Source organism: Aquarana catesbeiana, linkage group LG02, assembly GCF_042186555.1.
Source record: "Aquarana catesbeiana isolate 2022-GZ linkage group LG02, ASM4218655v1, whole genome shotgun sequence".
Classification (NCBI taxonomy): Eukaryota; Metazoa; Chordata; class Amphibia; order Anura; family Ranidae; genus Aquarana; species Aquarana catesbeiana.
In genome coordinates, this window is record NC_133325.1 from 689,212,218 (window position 1) to 689,224,196 (window position 11,979).

The following is an 11,979-nucleotide window of genomic DNA, read 5'->3' on the forward strand; positions in this document are numbered from 1 at the left end:
GAGCTTGGTGAACATCAGGAGCTGGTTGCAGCATTACACAATTCCAACAAACAGGTAGGCTGATCACCTAGTGTCATTTCCAGTGGGATATTGATCTGTCTACTGCCACTCTAATGGAACTGTTATTTAGAATGCTAAGGCATGCTTCAGGACACATAGGCTCCATTTACATTATATGTTGAGGTGCCCTTCAATAAGTCCATTTAAATTGGTTTGCAGCACACTAATACACAGAAGGGGGACACACTTTGTCCCTCTTTTTTCCAAATACTCTGTACAAATTCACATCTATGTGTTGAAACACATTAACTTGCAAGTGTGCTGTGCTGCCTAGGTGCATTGGGGTGGCATTCAAAACTGATGACACCACAGCACACCATACTGTGAGTAATGCATTTCTGCATGTTACTATATCATAGCATGAATCAGCACTAGAAGGTGAGCACAGACCTTTTTTTTTTTTTTTTTTTTTTTAAGAGCAAAGAGAACAGATGTTAACGTACAATCTACAGTATTTACATTAGCTGAAAGGTTACATTTGACATATCAGTTATAAAAGTGATAGCACACTGTTCTTTGTGAATGGTACCACTGTCTTTGGGGGTGAAATATCTGCGAATTGTTAAATGGGGGGGTGACATGTAAACAAGCAGAACCTTCCCTTTTGGGTGAAGCGAAAGTAGAACTACTGCCAAAACATTTCTTGATTTTGTTAGATTGGGGAAGAGTTAACCAGGATCCCCACTGTCAGAATACAAGAGTGCAGAGGGGGAGATTCCCAAATTCACAGTGCTTGGGTGGATGATATCCAAATTTATTTTTTAATGAAAACAGACAACCTCTGCTGGGTTTTATTTGCTGGCTGTATCCCTGCTGGGGAGATTCCTTCACTTCCCATTTTAGTGTAGGAATACTCGTTGACAATAGAACAGATAGTCTCTAGCTTGTTCTGTGCAGGATTAGCATACATACGTTTGCCTTCCATAAACTGCCTACTGGTGAATAAACACTTCTTTATTACTGAGGCAAAAACAATCTGGTTATAATAGACAATATTAAAAAAGTTAAACACAAGCTCAGAAAGAATCAACTTTTTATATATATATATGTATATATATACAGAATACAGGAAAAGGTTTTGTAAAATCTAAAACAATACAATTATATTTACACTGAATCTAGCTTTTCCAACCTCCTCAAGGAGAAGTGGCAGTATTACATTTAAAAAAAAAAAAAAAAAAAAAGAAAAAAGAAAAAAAAGAAAAAAAAGGGGGGGTGGGGGGAGACAATATGTATACAACAAAATGTTTTGTTACAACAGACAGGAGCCAAAAGGCATCACACGCGGCACTGTATACATTTTAAAATTTTAAAAAAATGAACAGGGCAAAAAAGGGCAGCCGTCTGTGTATGTACAAAACTTTGAATGTGGTTCTCGAAGCTTGGAGGGAGGTAACCTTTATTGCAGTTATGGTCATGTGAAAGGTTCTACGGTGGGACATTTGTAAAGGTAACAAAATGAGGAAAATATTTCATGGAGGGGGGAAAAAAAAAAAAAAAAAGAGAAGAAGGTTTTACTATATAAAATTGTCACTTGCACAAAATAGATGAGTTTGTGTCCTATTAATTTACAGCGGCATGATGAAAAAAAATCCTATTTGTTTTAAATTTTCTGGTCTCCAGATTTTAGAGTGTCGAGGTAAGTTTACAACAGGGGAGGGTGGTTTGAGTTTTACAATAATAAAAAAAAAAAAAATATATATATATATATATTTATATATATAATATATGAAATGTATGATAGAAATATATGTGCAAATGCCCCTAAAAACTGAGCAAAGTAGAGAGGAAAAAGGGTGAAGTTTCTTCATATCATGCAAATGTGCAAACTTTTTCTGGCCAAAAAGAGGGTCTTGGGAGGCTGCCTCATATGGTCGCTCTGACAAGTGCGTCCTTTTATAGAAGTGTCCTAAATCCCTTAAGAGATTTGATGCTTGGCTCCTAAGGGACCGAGTTGGATCGTAAAACAGGCACCTGGTGAGGCGACTTTAGAGGCAGCTTTTCTTCTAAGTCCAGGTCTTGTGCTAAGGCATCACTTTCTCCTTTCGGCTGCCTTGTTGCAAACTCTGTGATAGAGAAGAGAAATTGGATGCAGCCTAATTTAATGTAGCTACCGTGGTGTAGAAGAGCTGTGCCTTCCCAGCCTGCTCCACTTCCTCCAATAAGACTAGAGCTGCTGGCCTTGCAGTTACATGGCTGTGCATGGGGACCTTGTCCTTGAGAGCTCATGACAACCTCTTCTTTAACAGGTTCCGGCTCTGGATTTTGGCTCTTACGGCGCTCTGGGTTGGAAAAAAATACAAACAAAACAAGTATATTAATAGAAGTTTCAGTTCTCTGCAGCAACTAGATTTTAGCAGAACACTAAAAAGGTGTGGAACTGGCTGCAATGCCTTACCATACCTCGGCTTGGACCTGCAGAGTTCAAACTGGGCATATTATTATACAGGATTTTTATACCAACAGTTTGCGCAGCGCTCAAACGATTAGATGGCATTGTCGTAAATGAAAAGTAGCATGCAAAAGCTATCAGTAGGTCTAAAATGTATAAGAAAAGCTTTTCTTTTTTTGTTAAAATTGTACCTGCTCCTCCAAACCTCCTTGTCAATTGCCTGTCGGTGGGTTTGTAACTTAAAGGGGGGGTCCCACTCAAATTTTTAACTTAATCTTACCCTCTTCAGTTAATTGCATAGATGTTCAAATGCCGCACGTAAATTTTTTTTATCGCTGTAATTACCTTTATATTGTACTTTATTGTGGCACTTCCTGTCTCTCCTCCCATGGGAGTAGGCGTGTTTATTGCCTTTCCCCGGCGCTGCACTGTCTCCTGGGAGCTTAGTGTCAGGCTTCCCAAGATTCAGTGCGGGAACAATGATCATGCTTGTGAACAAGCTGTGAATGAACAGCATTCACCGCATCCAGGAAATCAATGCTTGTGGGCTTTACATGCCCACAAGCAAGATGGAAACTGCCAGCATCACATTTTTAAAGTTATTCTTCAGTACGAAAACTGACAGAGGCGGAAATATTACACCCAAACTGTGAGTATTATTTTGGGATTAGCAAAGCGTCTCAATGACCTAAAAAAAAAAAAAAAAAAAAAAAAAAAAGAAGATTGGTGGCCGGACTCCCACTTTAAAGAGTGACTACACCCACAGTGGAGCTAGAAAGATAGTAGGGGGTGGAACATAACTTATGGAAAAAGATATGCACACAATTTCAGCTTTCTGCATTTTTGATCTATTGATTGTTTCTACAATGCGGTTTTCATTGCAGATAACAGTTTCTAGGATAACCTCTTCATGAAACTGCATTAGTTAAGAGTGTTGAACCCACTTAATACAAATGCACTTAGCAGATTAATCTAGAAACAATACTAGCAATAAAAACTACAACATGTCAAATTACAACCAGGTTGTGTACAGGTTACAAACAACTGCATAGTTAACACCGCAGCACTAACATGGAACGAAATCTGGTGAGTCAAGCAGAAAAATGGAATATGACCCCTCCAATGTTCAAGAAAAGATTGTTTCACCTGAGATTGCAGCACAGGACTTTTTGTAAGGCCTTGTTCACAAGGGGTGTACTACAGTGTATGCCCATGCGAGGCCATGTTTACCAGCAGGTGTTTTGTGCAACCTTAAGTGGAAGAAAAATACTTTTCAACATTTTTACAAATATGTGAAATGTGTGGCGTGCATTTGTATTCAGCCCCCTGAGTCAACACTTTGTAGTAGAACCACCTTTCATTGCAATTACAGCTGCAAGTCTTTTTGGGGATGTCTCAACCAGCTTTGCACATCTAGAGTGAAATTTTTGCCCATTCTTCTTTGCAAAATAGCTTAAGCTTTCGCAGATTGAATAGAGATTGTCTGAACAGCAATTTAAGTCTGGCCACAGATTCTCAATTAGATTTAGGTCTCAATGTTGACTGGGCCATTCTAACACATGAATATGCTTTTATCTAAACCATTCTATTGTAGCTCTGGCTGTATATTTTGGGTTGTCGTCCTGCTGGAAGGTGAACCTCTGCCCCAGTCTTTTGCAGACTAACAGGTTTTCTTCTAAAATTGCCCTGTTTTTGGCTCCATCCATCTTCCCATCAACTCTGACCAACTTCCCTGTCCCTGCTGAAGAAAAGCATCCTCCACAACTAGATGCTGCCACCACCATGTTTCATGGGGGGATGGCATGTTCAGGGCATTGTTATTTTTCCGCCACACATAGGGTTTTGCTATTAGGCAAAAAGTTCAATTTTGGCATCATCTGACCAGAGCACCTTCTTCCACATGTTTGCTGTGTCTCCCATATGGCTTCTCACAAACTGCAAATGGGACATTTTATGGCTCTTTCATCAATGGCTTTCTTCTTGCCACTCTTCTATAAAGGCCAGATTTGTGGAGTGCACAACTAATAGTTGTCCTGTGGACAGATTCTCCCACCTGAGCTGCGGATCTCTGCCACTCCTCCAGTTACCATGGGCTTCTTGGCTGCTTCTCTGATTAATACGCTTCTTGCCCGGCCTGTCAGTTTAGGTGGACGGCCATGTCTTGGTAGGTTTGCAGTTGTGCCATACTCTTTCCATTTTCAGATGATGGATTGAACGGTGCTCTGTGAGATGTTCAAAGCTTGAGATACAAGTTTTTTTTTTTTTTAATAACCCAACCCTGCTTTTAACTTCTCCATAACTTTATCCCTGACCTTGCTGCATCCTGGGGAGCAGATAAAAGAGTTCCTCATGCTACCATAGGCTTGTCTTTGTCCCGCTGTCTGATTGACCTGAATCTACTGTGCTCCATCCTCATATGACCCGTAAGGGAATGCTCCTTTGACCCTCTATAAATTAAAGGGTCCCTGCTGTAAGGTGAGAGGCCATCCTGTATTCTGGTGGAGGGATCATTGAAAGTCACCATGTTGCCAGCATGAAGTCACATCACCTATGATTGTTTGGATTGCTTGTATTTTTTATGAACTTTTATTGTATCTTTCATTTGAGCGCTGCACCATCTGTTTTCTATTTGCTATTTAGGGATTTGATTTTTTGACCCTGGTGTTCAGCTGCGGTGTTCTTTTTACATATATGCGCTGATTTGTTTTACTTTTTTGATTTATCCCTGACCTGTCTGGTGTGTTCCTTGGCCTTCATGATGCCATTTGTTCACTAAGGTTCTCTTAAAAACCTCTGAGGGTTTCAGAGAACAGCTGTAATTATACTGAGATTAAAATTACAAACAGATGGACTCCATATTCTAATTAGGTGACTTCTGAAGGCAATTGGTTCCACTAGATTTTAGTTAGGGGTATCAGAGTAAAAGGCGGCTGAATACAAATGCTCGCCACATTTTTCAGATATTTGTATAAAAAAAAAAAAAAGAAAACCATTCATCATTTTCCTTCCACTTCACAATTATGTGCCACTTTGTGTTGATCTATCACATAAAATCCCAATACAATTACTTTTTTGTTTTGGTTGTAACATGACAAAATCTGGAAAATTCCAAGGGGTATGAACACTTTTTCAAGGCACAGTAGGTAGGCCAAACATTACAGTATACATTTTTTTTCCATTCAACCAGCAGGTTGAAAAAAAATAAAAAAATAAAAATAAAGGATGTGCCGATTTCCCCATCCATACATTCAAGGTGGATGGTGGAATCACTACTGCAGGGCTATTGTGTTCTGCCACCAGGGAGCCTTCTCCGCTCGGCAGGTCTAATCATTTGGGAAAAACCTGACAGGTTGGTTTGTTCACAAGTCGATAAATAGATCAACTTGTGTACCACCAGCTAAGCTAGCCCATACATGGATCGGAATTTGGCCAGTCCTTGCTGAACTGGTTGAATTTCGATCCATGTATGGCTGGCTTCAGCGTTTGGGGCCGTGCACCCACAATGCTGCCAAATTGTGAGCAGTGGCTGTGTCTGTGCAACCACTGTGTCCCAACTAACATGAAAAGGTACTGCATGTACAGGGATGCACAGAAGACCACCTATGCATCCCTGTGGGGGTAAACATGTTTCCCACATGGGCAGATACTGTAATATGCCCTGTGTGAATGAGGCCTAAGGGCCAAATAACTGCAGATACTTACCACAATGTACTTAATGACATCATGAAAGTTTGCCAACATTGTTTAAACAAACAAAAAAACTCTGCTACTAGCATAAAGCTGAAATCCCACAACACATTTTAGGCACACAGTACATATTCATTAGTTCATTGTTAAATGGTATCAGCCTCCTGCAAGCTGCACAGCAGAGCTCTAACTGGGGGAGCAAGAAGCAGCCAGTCCATTGTGCTGCAATGCTCACGTGCCAGCAAGAACATTCCCCACATAATTGTAAAAGTATGCCCTCACAAGGTCTGGTGGCTCCCCTGGCACTCAAAATGATTTGCCATCAAAATACTTGGATGCTGCTGCTCCAATGCACGTGGTAACCACCAAGCATAAATGACTTAGTGCCACGCGTCTTCGCCCCTATATGTTTCGTCACCAGAGCATCATCAGGAGGCGTCCAGCAATGAGATCTAGTTGGTTCCTTTCTCATGTGTATGGATAATTGCGGGGCTGTGGATGGTAATTTACCTCAAGAAGCTGACCAGGAGATATTAAGAGCAATTTGGCCTACCTCAGTATATACTCAGGTGGTCAACAACTTGCGGTGAGTTTGGTCTTAGAAGGGCACAAGAGCGGTGACAGGAATGGGCTCTTTATGTTCAAGAATTGGAGCACTTTACTTAAAGAACTTTGCACTTCTATGGACCGGTAGCACGAATTGTGGTACTGTATATATTATATAGAGTACAGAGCATAGGGGGCAGTACAGCTATCTATTGGTCATTTCATAAGCGAGTTGAGATTGCACAACGGAAATAGCAGCATTCCAAGAAGTATTATTTCATTCGACACATACTGATATCAACATGGTTTGAGGTAGCGCAGCTATTGCCTAATTTATAACCTATTAAAACAAAAAAAAAAAAAAAAAAAAAAAAAAAAACACTTTATAAGCCTTTACTCTTGCAAAAACATCTTAACAGTAAAGAGACAATTTTTTTTCTTTTTAAAGGAGGTATTCAAGATACAATTCACTGATCAAAAGGAAATACCACACCTGGTAGTGATGGACCAAAATGACAAATATACATGCACTAGTGAGCAAATTGAAAAATTACAGAAAAAAGAAAATACACTAAACTGTAAAACCACTGAAAAAGCTTTGCACCAATTAATTTTTACACTCCATTGATATGTTCACATTATACCAATTGAATTGTAGGCAAAAAAAAGTACTTTATGTGACAACTTACTTATAACGTTCTGCACTTTGGCAACAATACTACTAGGAGGAGTAGGGAGGATTTTCTCAGAGAAATCACAGGAATAGAGGACATTGTCAACAGTCGTACCATGTTCACTGTAATTCAGCAGCTCATAATGCTTTGTGTTCTGTAAGTAAGGAATGCAGAGGGAAAAGAGGTTAGCGTCATATCATTTCCAATTACTTTGTACAACAAAACCTTGCTCGAAATAAAAAGCTAGTGCCCCGACTCTCATGCTGACCTTCTGGCTCCATGAATATCGGTGTCCCTGAGCCAGAATCACTATGCAGATCAGGAGTTCTGACTTTACTCTGATTTCCCCTGCTGCATGCTTTTTGCAAGATGGCACCAAGACTAGAGTCATTCAGGCAATGAGCACTAGAGGAGGATGTCCACAATACCAGGCTCATTTTTTTCCTCGGGATTCATTTTCTAGAACAAACACATGTATAAAATATTCAGAAAATGGGAGCTGTGTGGCCCCAGACAATATGAAAGCTTGTAGCACCACCATTTTAGATCATTGTGGAATCCCCCAGGGCAGCAAGCGTACAAAGCACTTGGTCCTATTTTGATGTCCAATATGGTTGCTGAGGTAGCACTGTCTGCATATCCAACAAGCACCCAGTACATTCCTGATCAAACTATTTAAATGAAAGTGGATACACTGTTGCCTGAGAATGCAGGTTATTAAAACAAAACCCCTGGAATTTTGACAGAAAGTTAATAACCATTATGTTGACAGTATGGGACATAGATTCTTAGAACATGGGTTATATATGCTGCTACCTTCAAGGTGATTGGACACTGGCAAAAGCTTTGCTGGAAGCCACCCCCAGTGTTCCAATATAACCCCACCCACTCTGTTAGGCTTCAGTTGTTTTTAGAAAGCAGTAAGGAGATCACAGGAAATTAGAGAGGGACCTGTGCTCTGAACTGTACTCCAAAAACTTATAGGAATGCAAAAATGTTCTATTTTCTTCAATTGTACAGTAAAGGGCACAGGAACTGATCCTCAAACCAAGGGAGGTCCTCAAGCAATACATCAAGGGGTGGGCAACTGCCAAGACTGCAGCAACAGGCTTAGAGGTAGAAAAAGAAGGGTCAACGGACCCAAACGACAGCAGAAACACCTTTTCGTTGTAGCAGAGATTACCAAAAGAAACAAACTATCAAGATTTTTTTTTTTTAAATGAATAAAAACAGGCAGTGGTCCAGTCATCCTTGAGATGGACCTATGCTTGATAAAGAACCTCAACCTTTAAAGTGAATGGGTTGCAGGTAGAGACAGGGACTTGTTCCCTAAGAGGATAAGCCCTAAAGAATAAAATCCCATAGACTGCCTAGTGAGAAATGCAAAAGGGGTCAGTTGGCAGGTAGCCATAAATAACAGTCTTGACCCCAACCATAAGTCATTTGGTATGTCAGTCCTAAAGGCAGGGCAGAGGCAGAAAGAATGACATTACCACAGATGATGATAAAAAGACTGCCAGGGAAGCAAGAAGGCTGGGTTCCAGAATACTTTGGTTTTTTTGTAGCGTAAGGAGGGGGCCCCACTAGGTAGAACACGGGCAGTTTGACAGGAAAGTCTGTCATAATGTGCTATGCATACTAGAACACTATGGATTAAACCCCTGGGCTGGGCCTCATCAATAAGAGCCAAAACAGTTTCCTTAAACCTGGGAGTAAATTCAGAAGTAAACTCAGGGGTAAGCACATCCAATACAAATGTGAGTGAACCTCTGCAGCCGATGGCTCATCAGCCACGGAGACCCCATACACACCATTAGATTTTCTGCAGATTTTTGTTTTCAAATTTCCAAAACCATATAATATGAGGTCAAACCTTAAGAGTTTCAATTTGTATGCAATCAGGCAGGCCCTTGCACTACATGGTTTGGGTAAATCTGAAGACAAAAATCTGCAGAAAATCTAATAGTGTGTATGGGGCTTAAGGCTGCAAGTACAGAACCTTCTGGAAAGGCAAATTGGCTCAAAAAGTAACGAACGAAAGCAAAAAAAAAAAAAAAAAAAAAAAAAAAAAAAAAAAAAAAAAAAAAAAAAAAACACACCCCAAAACCAAGAGGGCAAAGGACCCAGTTACAACAGATGTAACCAAGGACAGACTTCATGCTGCAGATGTGAGCACCATCAGCAGACATGCTACAAGCAGCCCATTAGTGGAAAGTGAGCAGGAAGCACAGTGGGACTAGGAGAGGTTAATATCCTTAGCTAGCCTTATTTTTATATAATTCTATTTTTTGTCAATCCTCATGTAGGTGGCAGTATAACCCAAAATGATTACAACTCCCTGTGTCCCTTAATGACACAAAAGAAACAGGCATTTCCAATTACACAGACTGGAAACACAAAAATACGCCATTTTAAAATTGAATCATACTTACTTCATCATAAAATATGCAGGCGTGTTTGCCAGATACGTAGTTGCAGTGACCATAGTTTGTAAGGCACACGTCCATGTCTGCCCCTGCAGTATGAAGGAGAAACACACTGAACAGACTATCACTGTAATGGAGCGTTATTTGCACATTTTTCAGACAGTGCTCTGCTAACAGGTAGGAATGTATCTGAAGCAACAGTGATATACAGAAAACACTGCATTTTTCCAATTTCTGAGCATTACAAATTGCCTATGCCCATTTTGTTATTGTGAAAACAGCATACCAACTAATGAATGAAAGTGATGCAAACAAATGGGATTTGACTAAACTAAAAAAAAGTGTCCCTTTTACAGATAATGTTTATGGCAATACAAACTCTAGGAGTCTAAAATTCTTTATAAAGAAACCCATAGGACCCACTATATAGCAGTGTTTAACGCAGTGTTTCTCAACTCCGGTCCTTAAGGTGCCCCAAATAGGTCATGTTTTCCCTCAGATGAAACGGCTGTGGTAATTACTAAGGCAGTGAAACTGATCAAATCACCTGTGTAAAATAATGGAGAGCCTGAAAACATGACCTGTTGGGGCTCCTTGAGGACTGGAGTTGAGAAACACTGTTTTAACCTCATACATCAAGTACCCCCCCCCAAGAGACCATGCTTTGATAGTTTCCCTAACTTAAATAGGCGGTCCTCCCACCACTGCAAAAATGAAAAGCCAGCAGCTCCACACACTGTAGCTGCTCACTTAATAGGACACTTACCTGTCCTGGAGTCCAGCGATGTCGGCACCGCAGCTGATGTTTCCATCAGCTGTTGGGAACTGCTGCCGCAGAGTGAGCAGGGAACTCAGCAGTGTAGCATTAGGCCCCTTTCACACTGGGGCAGGGGCCGCGTCGGTGGTAAAGCGCCGCTATTGTTAGCTTCGCTTAACCGCCGGTATTCGGCTGCTAGCGGGGTGGTTTTACCCCCCGCTAGCGGCCGAGAAAGGGTTTAAAACCACCGCAAAGCGTCTCTGCAGAGGCGCTTTGCCGGCGGTATAGCTGCGCTGCCCCATTGATTTCAATGGGCAGGAGCAGTGTATACACCACTCCTTCCCCACTCCAAAGATGCTGCTGACAGGACTTTGTTTCCCGTCCTGTCAGTGCAACGCTCCAGTGTGAAAGCCCTCCGGGCTTTCACATGGGAGACAAAGCAGCGGCACTTTTGGGTTGGTTTGCAGGCGCTATTTTTAGCGCAATAGCGCCTGCAAACCGCCCCAGTGTGAAAGGGGCCTTACTGCGCTCTCCTACTGGCCCAGCGGCGGGGGAAGGAGGGAGCCGAGCTGTGATGCAATTCACCCGGCTCGTACTCCCGGAAGCGGGGAAAGGATACCTTCCGCTCAAAAGTTCCACTTTAAGCCTAATGCACACTAGTAGTTTTATTTTTTGTTCAACCCAGCAGGGCTGAACGAAAAAACCCGACAGCTCAGGAGGAGCCAAGTTGACAGATTTAAAGCCAATTACCACTTTTGCAGTACACTTGAGAAAACACATATTATTAAGTGTTCTTGCATAGCAAGACCACTTACTGTTATCTCACATATATATTATTCTTATTATAGCCAAATTTACCACCCTAACTCCTCCCACAGCTTTTACACTACATAGACAGTAATATACCGAAATGCGCGGATTGTTCCCAATTGGAGTGCTTTTACTTTGTGGAACGTTTCGCCGAATGGTTCACGAAATATTGTCGTTTTGCGGCGAAATTGGTCCCATAGGAATGAATGGCGAAATGTTCAAAACTAGGGTGGGAGGTGACAAAAGCTGAAAAATCAGGACGTGATTTCTAAACTGCCACCACTCCCTCATTTTCAAGCCCATCTACACACTTACAACAAAACGTTCAGCTATCCCTGCTGCCACTAAACATGTCCACGGCTAAGCCATAGTCCTGATAGTTTTCACAATATGACCATTTGTTTGCAACTCACGCCGTCCATTGACAACATTAATTGAAAATCCACTCTAGCCACTTCAAATTTGAAAGGCAATATCCAAACTGCGACTGTGCCTTCATTTTTAATATTTCAGAGACGTACTATGCAACAAAATCTAGGTCTGGCTCTTGCGATTCTCACAATATAAAGCTCTTCGCTGTAGGATTTATAGTTTTTAAAATACGAAGTACTGCACAGTTATTACAGC

The 11,979-nt window shown here is 41.2% G+C and overlaps 1 protein-coding gene across 2 annotated transcripts in view; it reads right to left on the reverse strand.

Moving 5' to 3' along the window:
* Positions 1-1,076: 1,076 nt before the first annotated feature.
* Positions 1,077-11,979, reverse strand: part of PHF12 (PHD finger protein 12) — a 148,843-nt gene continuing 137,940 nt past the window's right edge. The window contains exons 13-15 of one of the 2 annotated variants that reach the window (XM_073616800.1): positions 9,792-9,874; positions 7,375-7,513; positions 1,077-2,342 (exon numbers count right to left, since the gene is read on the reverse strand). In XM_073616800.1, coding sequence (XP_073472901.1) covers positions 2,002-2,342; positions 7,375-7,513; positions 9,792-9,874 — 563 coding nt within the window. In that variant the 3' untranslated portion in view covers positions 1,077-2,001. Of the gene's footprint in view, positions 2,343-7,374; positions 7,514-7,627; positions 7,819-9,791; positions 9,875-11,979 lie in introns of those variants that run through there. The other variant, XR_012241764.1, reaches the window with a different exon arrangement.